The 18321-nt window shown below is 40.0% G+C and overlaps 1 protein-coding gene across 1 annotated transcript in view; it reads right to left on the bottom strand.

Moving 5' to 3' along the window:
• si:dkey-61l1.4 (collagen alpha-1(II) chain) overlaps window positions 1-13313 on the bottom strand; it is a 36850-nt gene extending 23537 nt beyond the window's left edge. Inside the window, exons 1-17 of the mRNA XM_061071980.1 lie at window positions 13299-13313; window positions 12852-12947; window positions 6605-6724; window positions 5373-5597; window positions 4637-4675; window positions 4508-4561; window positions 4107-4214; window positions 3965-4018; window positions 2487-2540; window positions 2033-2077; window positions 1070-1123; window positions 936-980; window positions 799-852; window positions 650-694; window positions 492-545; window positions 264-308; window positions 128-181 (exon numbers count right to left, since the gene is read on the bottom strand). Of these exons, the coding sequence (XP_060927963.1) occupies window positions 128-181; window positions 264-308; window positions 492-545; window positions 650-694; window positions 799-852; window positions 936-980; window positions 1070-1123; window positions 2033-2077; window positions 2487-2540; window positions 3965-4018; window positions 4107-4214; window positions 4508-4561; window positions 4637-4675; window positions 5373-5597; window positions 6605-6724; window positions 12852-12947; window positions 13299-13313 (1161 nt within the window). The remainder of the gene's footprint in view (window positions 1-127; window positions 182-263; window positions 309-491; window positions 546-649; window positions 695-798; window positions 853-935; window positions 981-1069; window positions 1124-2032; window positions 2078-2486; window positions 2541-3964; window positions 4019-4106; window positions 4215-4507; window positions 4562-4636; window positions 4676-5372; window positions 5598-6604; window positions 6725-12851; window positions 12948-13298) is intronic.
• Between the last annotated feature and the right edge of the window lie 5008 nt (window positions 13314-18321).

Genomic DNA, 18321 nt, shown 5'->3' with positions numbered 1-18321 from the left:
CCATTTTTATAGAAGTAGACTACAACTCAGACTGCACAGTCAAAGAAATACACAAACAAAAAGGCTATTTTGAACTAAATTTGATTAAGTTGAATATCGAACTGAATACATTATTATTTTAATTTACCATGGGCCCTTCAATGCCAGGTGATCCTGTTTTCCCCATAGGTCCTATTTCACCCTGTCGGAGAGAACAACAGTGTCAGTGTCATAAGTTGAAACACAGTGAATAAACACATCAGGATTGTTGTCTTAAAACTCACCATCTCGCCTTTTGGACCAGAGGGGCCACCATTGCCTGATTGACCCTGATAAAAAACATATAAATTAAAATAAATAAATACAATTTCAAACTTTATAATAATTTGAAGCATGGCAGGACCATATTGGGTCATTGTCTTCCGACAGTTGAAACGTGACATAACAACATCCAGTTTGATCACATCATGTAATTGGATCAGTCTACACAGTAGAAAACTACACAAATTTACCTGAGTCCCTTGAGGTCCATGTGGGCCTGTCGCTCCTGCTAATCCTGACGGTCCCTGTCAGAGATGACATAAGATCAAATGATTACGCTTCTACTTTGATCCTGCATCTTTAATCAATATCAGAACTGTATGTAATTTCTAATATGTGGAAGACCTACATGTGGGCCTTTACGACCTCGTGGACCAGTTGGACCTTGATCCCCCTGTACAGAACAAACACGAAACATACACCTTCATATCTGATTTGTACTGACGTAACCTAAACATATTTAAAAGAATATGGTGAAGCCTGCCCATATGAACTCACCTCAAACCCATCAACTCCAGGTGGCCCTATACCACCTGTGGTCCCGGGTGCACCCTAGAAGAATTCCCAATGGACATTAGTGTTGCTTATCAAAAGCCTGTCAGTAGCAGCATTGTGAAACACTCTTAACTGCTCACCACTGCTCCTGGAGGACCCATCATTTCATCATGTCCAGAGTCTCCCTGAGGTGAAGGAGAAATGGTGCATGTTGTGTAATTTCAGTGAGGGGGTTGAGGACTGTATGACTAATAAAGAATATCACATGCTCTACCTGTGGTCCTGGAGGTCCAGGTAGCCCTTGAGTGCCTATTTTACCTAAAGGACCCTAGATATGAACAAACTGCAGTCAGATGAGACAAAACACAGTGTAGTTGATTTAAAAATTATATTTGGGGAGTATTGTGCAAAATCAAAAACACTGAGTCTTTTAATCGATATCCTGAGCATTCATTCTATAAAATGGGTCAAACAAGGCATTTGAAGATTGCACCTTAAGCTTGAAGACACTTTGATGTAACACTATGGACCAAACAAGGAATTGATTAATCAACACAATAATCTACAGTTTAAATATAGAATAATTATTTGTTGCAATTATATACTGCAGTGTTGCATAGAAATGAAAAATCCCAGCATGTAAACTGTTCCTTATAATAAGGGTATCAAACATTGTGTTGAACACTAGCTTTGGTCAAAATGATAGCATTTTATTTTAAACTTTAGAGGATATTCCAAAGATAACAAAGATGCCAATCGATCAGGCTGAAAGAATATTTCCATTTAGTCATGAGAAATTTGGTGCCTTAGATTTAAATGTTTCACCCAGTGTAAACACCAAATGGAGCTGATATAAGTTGACACACAATGTATATGTGATACTGGAGAAAACCTGTTTTTGGGTTAAGAGTAACCACTTATCTGTGGATATGGCTTTTAGATGAAAATGTCTTTTGTCCGATTATTATTACTGTAGGCAATAAAAGGCACAGTTTGGCACGGGCCACTATGACATCCACAAGAATGGGTGTTGACAGAGTACTGTAGGACTCCATCTTACAGATCCTTGACCTGATGAAGCTTTCATTAGTTCTCTCCAAGACTCATAAATGCAATTTAGAATTGAGACTTTCTGATAAAAGTTAAAAATTCTCAACTATGACAGGTAAACTGATGTTACTGTTGAATGTCCATTTATATATAGTTACTACTATAGTAAAGTAGTTGTCAGTCTTACAGGAGGTCCAACAGGTCCATCTTCTCCTGGTTCCCCTTTATATCCCTGGAAGACACACAAACAACATGCAGAGGAAAGTAACTGGTCAATATTTCCAACTACTCAGTTATCAATATATTCTTATCAAGTAAAAAAACATTATTATTGTTATTTAAGATTAGTTGCTTTGTATTAAGGAAGATTACAGGTGATAAGATCAATGCAGACCAAGATGCGGTGGTGGTGGTACACAGTATTCACTGATTAACTCAACTGGATTGAATCTATACTGAAGATAAAACGAATGTTTCCCTTTAATAATAGATACATTATATATTAAATTAAATTATATAATAAATAGACAGTAGCAGCAGAGGTAGTTGTTGCGACAGCACTGGCAGTAATAGTTTCCAATACTATTCTATCATATACTATTCGGTTATTTACTATTTCAAAATCTATTTTTTAAACTGACCTTTGCCCCAGTTCTCCCTCTGTCTCCACATGGTCCAGGCTCCCCAGTTAAACCCTGCAGAACACAAACAGAAACCAAAAGTTTATTCAGTTCATAGCCAGAATAAGCAGTGCAGTAAGATGCTCACTGAGCAGCAGTTGGGGAATTCAGTACCTTGTTGCAAATGGTATCTATATTCGGACCTAAAACTGATTTTTCTTTATGGATTATCTGCACAATTGGGAAACGGTGCATTTGTCTATTTACAACACTAAACATAAACGTGCCAGACTTGGGTGCATATCAATATATTGTCATTTATGTAGCACAGGTCCCTCTCTAATGCACTTCAGTCGAAGTGATGGGCTGTAGTTGAGGCTTCAGCTGCTCGAGCTAGAAAAATCAAGTGGATATCTTACAAGGTCACAGCCTTTTTAGTACCTGATTCGCTCTTTGTGTTACCATCATTACACTGCAGCAGCAACAAGGAAACAAAATCTGAATTGAAGGAAGATTCTCCTTACTTGATTCCCTCAGCCAGCTGAAGTCTGGCACAGTGATAACAATCAGCAAAACATCACTGTTCATTACATTACAATACATTACATTTCACTTAGCTGACTCTTTTATCCAAAGCGACTTATAATAATTGCATTCAACCATGAAGTCACCAACTCATGTGTAGACCATGCCAACAAAGTGAACAAACAACAAACAAACTCACAAATGTCAACGAAAACATAACCTCCTTGGCAATTATAAAGCAATAATGTTTAACAGTCAAATGTTCATTGGTAATATGGAATATTATGATGACACAAAATCTGTGTAAATACTTATTACCTTACACATGGCCCAGAAAGTCACTCAACTTCCTGCTTTACTTTGACACTCACGCCTGTTTCCTTTAGGTAACTTCACTCCTGCCCTCATGTGTGTGTGTGTGTGTGTGTGTGTGTGTGTGTGTGTGTGTGTGTGTGTGTGTGTGTGTGTGTGTGTGTGTCTCAAGTATAACCTCCCCCTCCCTAATATGTTACACCTGTGTCTACTTCAGTTAGATTATATTGTCAGTGTTCTCCCCTGTCCAGTGCCAGTTGGTCATTGAACACATGAAGCCTGGGTTTAAGCTACTGACTGCAACATCCCCATGTTATCTCTCTATTGTCACTCATTAAATAAAAGGGATAAAATGTGCACATATAACATTAAAAATAATAACAATGACAACATGCAATTTAATGTCAAACTAATGTTTTACAAGGAGTACATTAGTGTACTGATGGATAGAATGGGGCATGTTATTTTTTCCCACATCCCAGCAGCACATGACAAACAATCCTGTGAACTGATTATTATGCCTTATTTTCTTTCCCAGAATTGAGTTAAGTCATTGCTGGACAGAATATTTAGGCAGCCAGTGGTTTACCAGGGACATACACTGACTAACACTCACTCACATTGACATTTAATTTCATAGTTGATTCAGCTAAAACGCTCACCTCATCACCTTTCTCTCCTGGTAAAACCCCTTCTCCCTTAAAACCTCTGGGACCCTGAAAAGAATGAATGACAACATGTTAAACGGTACAGGCTAATCGTTGGCACTGACATTCTCTAAACCTGGGTACTGCTAGTTTGCACCTGGAGCCCAGGAAGTCCTGGTGGCCCACAACTCCCATCCACTCCTTGACTGCCACTCCTGCCCACACTCCCTGGCTTGCCAGGGGCGCCCCTTGGCCCAGAGTCGCCCTAATTCACACAAACAAATCACATGATGTCAGGACACCAGGTATAATGCAGCTGCTAGTGTTGCAGAAATGTTCTTCAGTTTCAACATTTACCATGTGTCCTCTCTGTCCGGGCATTCCTCTGTCCCCTGGGTCACCAGGACTACCCTTAGTGATGAATGGATTTTGATAGCAACATTAATACTACACACATTTTCATAACAATAACAGGAAGGAGGGTAAAAATACTGAAAAAAACCCTGATATATACTATTCCTTAATGAATTATTTAGGCACAATGGCTGTCTAACTCACTGGAAGGCCAGGTTTCCCTATCTCACCCGTGGGACCAGGTGGGCCAGGCTTCACCTTTGGAGCAAAAGAAATACAAATCAGTGACTTACTCTGATTGAGCAACTCAAAACTAAAACCTGAGCTACTCACCGGCCAGCCAGCTCTGAGCATTTGAGCAAAGGATGATCTCTGTAAAAACAAGAACAAAATTGACAGTTATATACACCTGTCTGTATCATGGCCTCCTTTAAAGATTCATTTGTAGTTAAGGTGGAAAAATCTATAGTGATACTTTACTATAAAATAGAATGTGAACAAAAGTCTACACTGTGCAAACAGCTCTGTGTGGCTGTTAAAATGGTAAATGGTTTGTATTTATATAACCCCCTTTCTAGTCTTGATGAGCACTCAAAGCGCTTTACAGTATACAGTTTTTTTTTCTTTCTATGAGGGCTAATTCTCTACCCCTCAAATTTCACTTTGGGCATTTCGGATGCACCTACTGCTGTTTTCTGTTGAAGTCTTCTTTGATTTAGGTTAATAAGATGAGAGAGCCGTCTATTCCGACTTTAAGTCCCCACATGACCCAACAGTATATTACAGTATGAATGCACCTTAGAAGAAAACCAAGCAGCAAGAGCTGTGAATGATCACACTACTTGAACACAGTTGGTTGTTTGGCCTTTCACACCTCATGTCTTGTACCACTTGAGGCTGCAGATGAATCCAAAAGACATGAGTGTGTGACAAAGTGTTGAGAGCTCTAGATAGTGCTATAATGGTTATTAAATGACACAGCATAGAGCTTGTGGTCACCACACTCTAAGAGCCAGAAGAGTGTCAATCAATTCTGGAACACAAGATTGCTTCTAGTTTATTCCACCACCCAGGTCTGCTGCTGCAGGAGGTATTTGTCTTGGCAATGGTGCTGCAGCGGAGATACGGGTGGAGGCCGGCCAAGCCTGTCAAGGTCAAGCTCAGACTGGACCTCCCTCACTGTGAGTCTCACTGTGTCTCTGTGGACGCAGCAGTCAGAGCCTCCGGTGTGTTCTGAGAGCGCAGCAACACTGAGGCCTTTCACAGCCACCTCGACCCTGCTTGTTTCTCTGGCCTAATGCAGGGCCTGATCCAGGCATGAGGTCTGGATTTGCTCCAGTTACAATACATCAGCTTTCATTATAGACAGTGCGAGCACAGTGCGCTGTAAAGGCCTGAGCTGGGTGATCCACAAATTGTCAACAGACTTGGAGAGGATTACTCAGCCTAGCCTGAAATACAGGCTCATTTCTCTCCATGTGATCATCATCTATAAAAAAAATCACTGGCACCGCATTTGCATTTTAGAGTTCATATTACTGACTTTATTCTTACATATTCAGATCCTCACTTATATTACAGGGTAAATCCAGTTCATTTCATTTTGCAGTTAATCTCATCAGTTGGAGTGTACAGAATTATTGGTTCTACTTTGAACATTTAGTGTGCCCACACAGTTTTCCTGAGCACTGACAGATTTTCCCCTTTAAATCTCAGTATGAGGTTAAGATAATCTGGATTAACTGTCAGTTTGTCTGTTTGCCTGATCCCTTCAAGACTTGTAGTGATGTCACCATTTCATCAGACCTCAGTAGTTATTAGTTAGTCAGAGGTTTGATCCCTGACCCCAGTCTGCTTGCACCAGTGACCTTGCCGCCGGCGGCTTTGTCGCCAGTGTGTGAACAAGGTGTAAAAGAAAAAGCACTGTAGAAGCATATGAATGTGTCTGTATGGCCCTGGTCATATCAGATTTTATACCAATGATCACACATATTTTTGGTAAATCTAAATAGGCAGAGGTAAAGATCATGTTTCTAATCTTAGCGGTTACAAAAGTTAATGCATTACTAGACTATAAATGTAATTTTATACAAGTTCTCGATTGTCCTGATTATTTGCAGAAATATCTTTGAAACTAAAAATAACAAAACAAAAAATAAAACACACACACACACACACACACGCACAATGACATTAGAAGCCAGAAATAGACACAGTGTGAGGACAACACAATAGAATGTTAGTCATGATTATGAACAGTATGGTCCATATCCTTGTGTGGGTGTTAACATTTAAACGTACCCTAAAAGCCATCCAGTCGTCCTCAGAGTTCCGCCATAAGTAAAGTGTGGGAAGTCCTGGAGGTCCCAGAGGCCCTGGTTCCCCTCTCCTCCCATCCAGGCCTGGAATACCTTGAGAGCCCTGATAAAGGATTGTTAATGACATGTGACAAATTTCAAGAATAGAAAAATTATATAAGAGATCAGTCTCTCAAAGTTAAATTTGAGGTTAAATCAATCAAGTGAAATTCAAGAACCACATGGGTGATTTTACACATTTTTGCTTTGCTGATTCAAATAAATGTTTTGTGTTTTGTTTGGTTTGCTTAGGATGGTGTGACAACTGTGTTCCAAACTCTTGCCAAACACATGACCAACCACCATTAACACACACTAACAGGCTATTAGGAGCTGCCATGTTTTTGTCCTGTGTGTGTACCAATGTTATGTACAGTGAATGAATGAATGAATGAATAGTAAAAAAATAACCTCTTTCATGAAGCAGCTTTACTGAATTGGGATTAACTGTACTGAGTAACACGTGAGTGATTTACTCAGCTTATCCAGTTAAACCGGGAACAGGTTACATGGCTTCTCATCTGATCATATTTTCATTATGTTTGCTTGAAGAAAGAAATCAAAATGTGCTCATGCACATCTCACCTTGTCACCCTTTAATCCGACATAGCCTTCTCTCCCAGCACATCCCTGTAGGAACAATATGACATTGAACTATTTTTATCATGTATACAGCTCATTGGTAACAACTGGCCGGCCTGTTGTCTGGCATCATAGTGTGACGATCTCACAAAGTAAAGGTCACTGTGGTTTCTTCAAGACGATATTAATGCAATGTGTTTTGAAAAAATCTTTGTACCCTCTAATTTTACGAGTGGAATAAAACCCCAGAATGAGTCACTTTCCCATGGGTTGATGCAACCACACTGTTTGCACAGAATAACCATAACCTCCACTTACAACCAAAATACAGGCCTGTTGACGAGGTAATTTGAGGAACTACATAAGCCACTCAGGGAAAAGATAGTTCATTCTGCTGATGATGTTCTAGTGCCACCAGTGAAACACAGGTTATATCTGTTCTAGAGGTTTCATAAAGTGAACTTGAGCAGCGTAACCCAAAGTGTGGTTTCCAGCTCCCTGGGAGCTCTTGAAAAGCTCAAAGAAATAGTATAGTTCTGGAGAATATGTTTATTTACTTTTTTCCAATGGTGAAATGAGAAGATCTATATCAGTAGCTATGAATTTAATAACCTTCGATTTTTCACTATCTGAATATATGCCCCTAATAAAAAACTCATTTTCTAGATGTCTACCTGATAGTGCTGTAGCTAAATTTAAGGAAATAATTCCGATTACATTTAAACCCGTATTATCCGTCGACATAAACAACAAATTCTTTAAAAACCCGAGCTCTATTGAGATTGACCACCCCGTAGAAAGCTCTGCAGACTCATTACGATTAACATTAGACTCAATAGCGCCTCTAAAAAAGAAATGTGTAAAACATAGTAAATTAGCTCCGTGGTATAATTCCAAGACACATGAGTTGAAACAAATATCAAGAAAACTAGAAAGGAAGTGGCGCTCCAGCAACAGTGTTGAAAATCTCCTAGACTGGAAGAGTAGTGTTACAGAATATAAAAAGGCTCTCCACAAAGCAAGAGCTGCCTATTATTCAAAACTAATAGAAGAGAATAAAAACAACCCCAGGTTTCTCTTCAGCACTGTAGCCAGGCTGACGGAGAGTCACACCTCCACCGAACCCAGTATTCCTCGATCCCTAAATAGCAATATCTTTATGACCTTTTTTAATGATAAAATTCTAACTATTAGAAATAAAATCAATCATCTCCTGCCCTCAATTGGCACTAATACCCTCCCAACAATAGAGATCTCAGAAACGGCTGAGAATCCTTCCCATTATTTAGACAGCTTCTCTCTGATCACCCGTGATCAGTTTACCAAAATAGTCTCAGGTTCTAAACCAACAACCTGTATTTTAGATCCGATTCCAACTAAATTACTTAAAGAAATTCTGCCCCTAATAGATAATTCGTTACTTAACACAATCAATCTGTCATTATCATCAGGTTATGTACCACAGTCTTTTAAAATAGCTGTAATCAAACCCCTACTCAAAAAACCCACCCTAGACCCAGAGGTTTTAGCAAATTACAGGCCAATATCTAATCTCCCCTTCCTATCTAAAATCTTAGAAAAAGTTGTAGCCAATCAGCTGTGTGAGTTTCTCCAGGAAAATAATATATATGAAGACTTTCAGTCTGGGTTTAGAACCAATCATAGCACAGAGACAGCCCTGGCAAAAGTCACTAATGACCTTCTAATAGCTTCAGATCAGGGACTTGTGTCTGTCCTCGTTCTGTTAGATCTCAGTGCAGCATTCGACACAATTGACCATCAAATTTTATTAGAGAGACTAAAACAGTTAATTAACATTAAAGGAACGGCCTTAAACTGGTTTAAATCTTATTTTGCTGATCGCTCCCAATTCGTTCAAATCAATGATGAGTCATCGGTGCGCACCAAAGTTAACCATGGTGTCCCACAGGGGTCTGTGCTCGGCCCAATTTTATTCTCATTATATATGCTTCCACTAGGAAACCTTATCAGGACACACTCGGTAAATTTTCACTGTTATGCGGATGACACCCAGTTATATTTGTCAATAAAACCTGATCAAAGTAATCAATTAACTAAACTTCGAGCATGTCTCAAGGACATAAAAACCTGGATGACCCGCAATTTTCTCTTATTAAACTCAGATAAAACAGAGGTTATAATACTCGGCCCTAAACACCTTAGAGATACATTATCTAATGATATAGCTGCGCTAGATGACATTGCCCTTGCTTCCAATGACACAGTCAGGAACTTGGGAGTGATCTTCGTGTCCTGACGAGAACTAAGAAAAGAGAGCACATTTCTCCAGTATTAGCATCGCTACACTGGCTTCCTGTTAAATCTAGAATAGAATTTAAAATTATCCTCCTCACCTTCAAGGCCCTTAATGATATGGCACCTCTTTACCTTAAAGAGATGTTAGTACCATATCAACCTACTAGAGCACTCCGATCCCAGAACTCAGGTTTACTTGTTGTCCCTAAAGTCTCTAAAAGTAGAGTAGGAGCCAGAGCTTTTAGCCATCAAGCCCCACTGCTGTGGAATAATCTCTCACTTTCAGTTAGGGAAGCAGACACGCTCTGTTCGTTTAAAAGTAGACTCAAAACCTTCCTTTTTTATAAAGCTTATAGTTAGAGCTAATTAGTGCGATGTTCCAAATTTGATTAAATGGCAAAAACCCCTGATGATGCTAAGACGCACAGGGAATTTATGACACAAGACACACGGAGCTTCTCTTTCCTGCTTCTCCTTCCTTTTTCTCCATATTTATCACATCAAGATAATTCTTATCTGATCAGTACATGTTACTAACTTGACCCCTTTTCCCGGAGTTTCTGTGCCTTAGCGCCCGCGGATGCAGGGCCACAGCTGTGGCCGCACCATGGATTATGATTGTGGATCGCGTGTCGGAGGTCGCAATGGTGGATCCAGTTCGGTGGATTCTGTATCGTGCCAGCTGATCGTCGTTGTAATGGAGGATCCTTTGTCGCGTTGGCATCGGATGATGAGGGACCACGACCGAGGCGGCAGCTGATAATGGATTCTAACTGGCGGCGGTGGACAATGACTGTGGATTACAGTGGATCTCATCCTGATGCTGGATCGTGGTCTTGCTGGCTGCTGGCCAGAGACTGTGATTGCAGCGGGACTGCCTGACACATAGTATTGAAAAATGTTTAGCCTCATGGATGCTGCTAAAAATCCTGATGATGTTTTCTTACACCTGACATCTATTGCACTTCTGTCCGTCCTGAGAGAGGGATCCCTCACATGTGGCTCTCTCTGAGGTTTCTACATATTTTTACCTGTGAAAAGGGTTTTTAGTAGTTTTTCCTTACTCTTTTAAGGACAGAGGATGTCACACAATGTTAAAGCCCCATGAGACGAATTGTTATTTGTGAATGTGGGCTATACAAATAAAACTTGATTGATTGATTGATGAATAAGAGTAATGACAGGTTGCCAGGTTTGATACAGGGAACTCCACCATGACCTCTGTGTCTATTGACTATCTAACAAATCACAGTAGCTGGAGAGACCGCGCTGCACAGCCTGATGTTCTTAAAGAAAAGGTACAGAACATAATTCTCATAAATCAGTGATTTTCATAAAGGATGCTGGTAGATTTTCTTTAAACTTTAGACGGAACCAGGTTGCCTCACACTTTCTCACAGTCTTTGTGCAGAGCTAGGCTAACTACATCATGTCTCCAGCTCTGTATTTAAAATCTTGCTATCCCATAAAATTAATAAATATATATTGTTGAACAATTGGCTTATTTATCTTGATCTGAGGCCCTGTTAAACTTATGATTTGAGCAATACTACACTTCACTCCAGTTGTCATCACAGTGAGTTATGAATGGAAATAGAGATCTTGTGTGTCATTTAAGGTTAGTTCAGATTAGTTCAAATTCATCAAGGTTAGTTTAAAAAAGATTTTAAAAATGATATTATACTGTTTCCAATGCCCCACTTACTTAATATGAAGGGACACGATTCTCGTCCAGAAATCTCTATGTTGTAATGATCCAAACCGACACTGAATGTATTCAAGTTAACAGACATCACACTGTTGCACAGGATGCCATGTCTGCTGTGTTGGCTTTATATATATTTTTAACTCACTTATAATTTACTATTTATATCATCACTGGTTGGTGTTTAAGTTTCTAGTTCTGTTACCTTTGTTTCTCTTACACCACTGAATTAGAACCACAACTGGTGGCTTCTACTACCAATTCAATCTGATACATTTCATATCTGACTGTAAGCTATTGCTGAGTCAACCAGCCAGAACATGTAGCACCTCTCTATGTCTCGCCGGTCTGTCAACAGCTGTATATCACTTTTTTCTTTCTAACCATCTTCTCTAATCATAACGTTACCACACTGAAGAAGCCCCCTCTCTGAAACTGTTCCATCTGCTCTGCTGTGAGCTCCCTGTCATATTATTATTAATTAATTAATTAACCTCCCTGTCATATTAATGTACCAACCACTACCAAAGACCCCAGATAACTATGTCCTCTTCATCTTTTGCAAAGGATCTTTTGCTGGAAGTATTTTGCTTTGTTTTACAGTTCTACATAACGACCCAGACACATGGGGTTGCTGAGCTGAAAAGTGCACTGTGATAATTTAAGTGGCTCATTAAGGATCTCCTCTATCTCCTCTGCTCATCTGGCCTGAGACCGGAAGAAGCCAGTTGCAGCTCTGGCGGATGTCCCCTGCTGAGGTGCAGTGTGTAGAATTTAGTGACATCTAGTGGTATAGTTGCATGTCGCAGTCACAGCTGAATACTCCTCACCTCATCCTCCCCTCCCCAACATGAAAGAGAACCTGTGCTAGCCTTCAGTTATCATAATAATTCAAAAGGTATTTAGTAAGTCTAATCTGGACTACTGTAAAAAACATGGTGACCTCCTTAAAGACGACTTACTCCCGATATACATAAAAAGTATTAAAATATAAAGGACATATTCTAGGCTAAAGCAAACAACTATTAGTAAAATTTTGATTATTACACATATTTTATATTCAATTTCTGCCAATAGATCCGTTTCACCTAAATCTTTTCATTGAACCTTTAAGTTAATTTCCAGTTATACCAGGCAGTATTAATACTCTGATCAAACATCAGTCCTCGCACATACTTACACCAAATCAACAATCAATTGCTGTATTGTATCCGCAAATATTGCATGACAAATTCTATGATAAAGAGATGCTTACTCTCCTTCCTTGTGGTCCAGTTGGCCCAGAGAGACCTTTATGGATTCGGTAGATTCTCTGGTCAGATCCATAAATGAGGTCCCCAGAAGGTGCAGATGGATTGGACCCCATGTGCTGCAGACTGGAATGCTTCCCTTCCTCAATGCTTCTTAAATGAGGAAATGGTCTGTTTGACTCCCAATGTCCTTTTGGTGCCATTGATAGTATCAGATTATTGTACATCACTGAGGTAACATTGTTCGATTTGACCTCAGACGTTTGTATCGTTGAATCAGGTGAGGTTAAGGCTGTATCCACTGCACTTTGTTGGATGATATTTTCATCTGATGTCCAGATGCTTGGAGAGGATTTAATGCCCTGAACTCTCCTAACATCTTCAGTGTTAGCTGTCCACACAATGTGAGGTTGGCTTTGGTCAGCAGCATCTTGATTGTCGGAGTCTGCAGGGTTTCTCTCTGACAGGTAATCCTGAGAAAAGACGGACAAAAGAATCAGCATTAACACAGTTGTGTCTCCAATACCATCATGTCAAATTCTGCTGCTACTGAGAAAATGTTAAAGTTGTAACACGTTACACAAGCTAAAGAAAAAAAATTATACATTTGCTATCTAGTAATTCCAGAAATGTCTCTGTCAGTCCGTCCATATCTTGGGAAGCTTTCCTCTTTTCTGTTTCACACTTTTCATGTGGATTGTTAAAAGCCCAAGGAAGAGCAATGCAAATGCAATTTTATGGGATTTAGATATGCAATATGTCTAATATTAATAAACCTTAAATAAACTGGGGAGCAGCGCTCTGTAGCAGCAGCTAGGACTCACCAATGTAACTGACATTGTTGATCAGGACAATAGTGCATTCATGACAATCGAAGCATACACAACAACTGCGTCAAGCATCACTAAACAGATGAGCAGTTCTTTGTGCAACAGCGGTGCTCTCGGGTTTTTTGAACTGATTCCAGACGGAATGTCGGGGATTGTGGACACATGTTATTTCTGTTGTTTTAATACGTCTGGAGAATCTGTCACTTTGGCTGCAACGCCTTACCCCTGAGTGTTTTGTGGACTCAAACACCTCACTCACCCCTCCATCAGCATAGTGGTGAATAGATAATGAGTGAATTTTCATTCAAGTAGTTCCTGGTTAAAAGCAGAAGTTCAAAGTATAATGTAGAAAGTGAATTAATAGAATCTGAACTGAACTGAACTCTGCTAGCATTATGCATTTCAAAGCAGGACACCAATACAAGTCTGGAGCCGATAGACTTTGAAGAACACCTGATACAAAAGTGAGAAGATAGCGATGCTCTGCTGAGTGAACAGGCGGCATAATACAGAGACAGATTCCCCTTTTTATCAGAGCACAATGCTCCTTTATCCTACACAAGCTCACATTGTTACTACAGCTCGCTCTGCCAGCAAAACACTTGGTAACTCTACACCTGAAGCTATTTGTCCAGCTAATTTTCCGCCACACTGCTCATCACCATTGCAATGACAGACTAGAACCATTGTATAATATAACTGAGAATCAAAAACTAACACCAGCAAAAAGACCATAACCACACTGAAGCTGAGGAGGCACAACATTCAAACCTACCTATGTGAATGCAGTGTTCCTGTAGATAATCCACATAGTTTTTTTCAGGTAATAATACATTTTAATCACATGAGTAATTTCGGGACAGTTTAGATACAACATAGATGATGTCCATTGATCACACTTGCTCTGACTGGTTTGGATAAAAGCCCTTAAGTCCAGCCCTAAAAAACCACAAGTCCTATGCCCACAAAGTTGGTTTCTATCCCAGAGTTACTAAGTAACAGTCTTCGCATCCAACTGGTCCAGGAAAATTAGCTGGGTGTGTTGAAGAGGAGATGAGGGTGTGGTGAGGTTACTGTCTGATTCACATCTGCTGACTGTGGAGGTCACTGAAGTTCACTGAACTCACTGTCATGTTCATGAAACCAGTTTGAAGCTGATAGAAGATGGTAAACTGTGACCATAGAGGAAGGAACATGGTCAGTAGCAGTACTCTGACTGAAACCATGGTTGATTGGTATAATATGGATGTCGACAAAACATTTCCCACATCGCCAGCAACACTCTGGACTATTGACACAAAGCAGGTTGTCTCCATGGCTTCATGCTGTTGACTCCAGATTCTGACTCAACATCTGCAGCCTCAGCAGAAATCCAGATTCATCAGACCACGCTATGTCTTCAACTGTCCAGTGTTCATGAGTCTGTGTCACTGCAGCCTCACTAATATCGAAACTTTCCCCAATTCTGATGTGGTGATGATGCTGTGAACATTGCCTGAAACTACTCTGCTGGATTTTATTCACAAATGAACAAGCAGCTTTAGGCAACAGGTGTTCTTGATAAAGTGTTGGACTTTTGGCCTTTTCACCTTTCAGGCTTCATAGATATACAAACCTGAAAAAAATGTATATCTTTAGATTGTGAGTCTAACATAGAATTAAGTGTCATGTTAGAACCTGGAGGAAATTGAGCATTAAACAGTCAGGGAGAGTCATTACTGTAGGTCTGCAGGTAACCTTTACATTATTGTTTTGTTTAGATGGATAATTTCCAGCACCAATTTCTCACATCTACTCAAACGCTTTCTCTGTAAATGCACTTTATGATTTTAACAAGATTATATCAAAATCTATACTAAGGCTTCCCCATGTATCAAAACTGAGGACATTTTTAAAACTGTTGCTTATTTGTATATTCATGACGTCATCCCAGCCTTCAGCTGGTTTCAGTGTTGACTTCTCTTTGACTCGCTGGACTGACTGAGATCTGGACAATATGAACTAAATGTTTACCTGCAGCGATGATCATATATAAATGGAGGTCCCACAATACACCAGCCTGATCAATCACAAGCTAATCTCCACTCTCATTTTGGACTGTGTCCCATCTGCTAACATGGAATAGTTGGAGTTTATAACCTATACTGCAACTGGCCACCGGGGGAGGGGGAGGGGGGGGGGGCAGACACAGTAATGACTGAGCTGGAATCTCAGCTACATTTACCTGCAAAATGATCAGTCAGAGAGAAGGTGTAAGCAACCGACTATCTTTCTAATTGTATCCCTCACACAGTGCATAGCCTCTGTTAGGGGAAGAAACTGCTGCCCCCCACCTCTGACGCTCACAGATCTAAGTAAACACAGACGGAGGTGTGCATTTCCATAGAAAGAATTAGAATTATTGCCTTCTTCAGAAAGTAGCCATGGTTTACGGTATATGGGTCTATAAGGTTCTTATTTGCAAAAAAAAATGTTTAAAAGATCTGAAAAGTTAAAAATTGCGACAAACTTGTGCAAAGTTGATGAGGAAACATAAACTGTTGGCGGCAATTTGTTTTGAAAGGACAACACTTACTCACTCTCTAAATCACATTCTGGGATGTTGCATTGGACCTTACATGGTTCAGCCATAAAGTTCATTATTGCACTTGTGCGCTGGCCGAGATCAACATAAATAAAGTATAAAAGAACCATGGCAAATTAAATGAATTAGCCTCTACATGGCAAAAACATGAGTGTGACCTTAGATACATATGAAAGTTGTTCCAGTGCAATTGTAGACTGAACATGAAACATCAACACGTCACAGAAGGGATGATGTGTGCTCACTGAAAGTCACTTTCTGATTCATTCACATCCTGCATTCCTACACTCTCTGATGTGTTATCACTGACATTCTGTCACATCACCTACAGTACATACCATATCTGTCTGTTGCCCATCCACAATCAGTCCCATGTGGAGAGAGTCCTGCAGCCAAAAGCAGCCCAGCATGAAAGATAACGTAATCCACATGTCTACAGCAGGTCCTCGATAACTGCAGCTGTGCTTGAGTCAAGCAGAGTCCAGTGCCCATATGCAGACCTGGATCTGTCAGAAGAGGAGCTGCAGCCTTTCCCCTCCTCCAGTGCTCCCTCCTTAGAGCCACACCCAGGACTCTGCTGCCACACACACTACACCACATGCTACCACACCCCACACTATTCACTCAGTCCTGAGGAGGATGGAGGCTTATCTCCTGTGCACTGCCTTAATATCAAAGCCTCACGACATACTGTTATCTCCATAAACTTTCACCACTGGCATCTCTCCACGAAAGTTAGAATGAAACCCTCCATGATTGACTGCAGGATCAACAGGTGAGGAGATACACATAGAAAGTGTGGTAAGAATGGTACTCAGAGAGTGCAAACCTGCTCCAAGGACCAACTTGGATTTAAGATCTATGAATTATTCTGAATAATCAACGAAACTGTTAAAAAATATGAGAGAAAAAAAATTCTCATCTGCACAGAGATGTGGATCAACACCAAAATTGTATGGGTTCTTTCATGACCCATATTGCATTGCATCATGTATCATGCTAATCCATCCAGTAGTTTTGGGGTAATAATGCTACCTAAAAGACATACAAAAAAATAAATGCAGAAGAAGACATCCTCTTGGAAGAGGATGAGACGAAACACCAACATCTCTATTTTAAGATTAACTTCATGAAACGTAAATATATAAAATATGACAAAAATCATTGCAAGGCATGGAAATTGAAGGGGATATAGTGACTTATACCTGAGTTATGTCCAGAAAAGTGGTTTCGCAAACCATTTTAATGTCTAAGTGAAATTGACCTCTGACCTTTGGATACAATCTTTTGTAATTTTATGGAATGAGGATTTTTTCGGACATTCCCACCTGAGCCACATTCAACCCTATTGAATGAGTTTTTTTCTTAATTCCAAGTGACCATTTTTGCCAAGGTGTTCTTGAAGAGAATTCATTGTGTTATTCAAGAGATCAAGAATAAACAAAAAACACAATGCCAGCCAGGGCTATCGCTGGCATGGAGCCATCAAAACAAATGTTTAGTTAATTTAATGGCTTTGTGTTTCTTGTTCATCTTCTTCTTGAACAACAAAAACGTGAAATTGGGAACCACTTGGCTCTTCTTGGTTCAGGTTTGGACCATGGTTGACATTTGTATACGATAAAAGACATCATGCCACTTTTGTCAATGATATAATTTATGACATAGTGACAGTAACCAGGAAGTCTGAACCAATCCTTTACATTCCCTTTTGGATTTTCAAGATGTACACCATACTCGGACTGGATGCTTCCAGAAAAGTTCACCACTTTAGCTGATGTCTAAGGGAAATAGACAATTTTCCATGATCTAAGTCTTTTATGTAATTATAGGTTTGACAGTATGAAACCAGGGCAACAATCAGCTAGTGATCTCACCATGACTAATTCGGTTAATATGGAAGAATTACAGAGGAGACCTCCAGCAGCCACTCCAAGCACGGGGAGTGGTTGGGGTCTTCACTGCTTTTAAAGACTGGGATCAGCAGTAAGAAGGAGAAGCTGTGGTCCCAACCTCCTCTCCAGTAGAGTGAGGGGATCACATGAAGCGTGGGCCTCTTCAATGAGGCTTTTAGTTCTTGACGATACTGTATATTGTGTTTAAGACTGAAAACCCTCAGCAAATAAACAGCTTGAAGTCCCACCATAAACACACACACACACACACACACGCACACACACACAGACACACCTACACACACATATACATATATATATATATATAAGAAATAACATATAAAAACCAAGCATACATACAAATATACACAGTTCAACCATAACAGAGAGGATAACCCTGTCAACACCGTTTGAATAGTCGGGACATGTGGTTTCTCATGTACCATATTAGGAGCAGAGAGGTTTTCTCAGTGAAAAGGACACTGTTGAACTCAGCAGCTGCTAACATCAGATGATTACTACTACCATCGTATGAAAC

Source organism: Limanda limanda, chromosome 5 (genome assembly GCF_963576545.1).
Source record: "Limanda limanda chromosome 5, fLimLim1.1, whole genome shotgun sequence".
Taxonomy (NCBI): domain Eukaryota; kingdom Metazoa; phylum Chordata; class Actinopteri; order Pleuronectiformes; family Pleuronectidae; genus Limanda; species Limanda limanda.
This window is presented reverse-complemented; position numbering and strand designations above follow the sequence as displayed.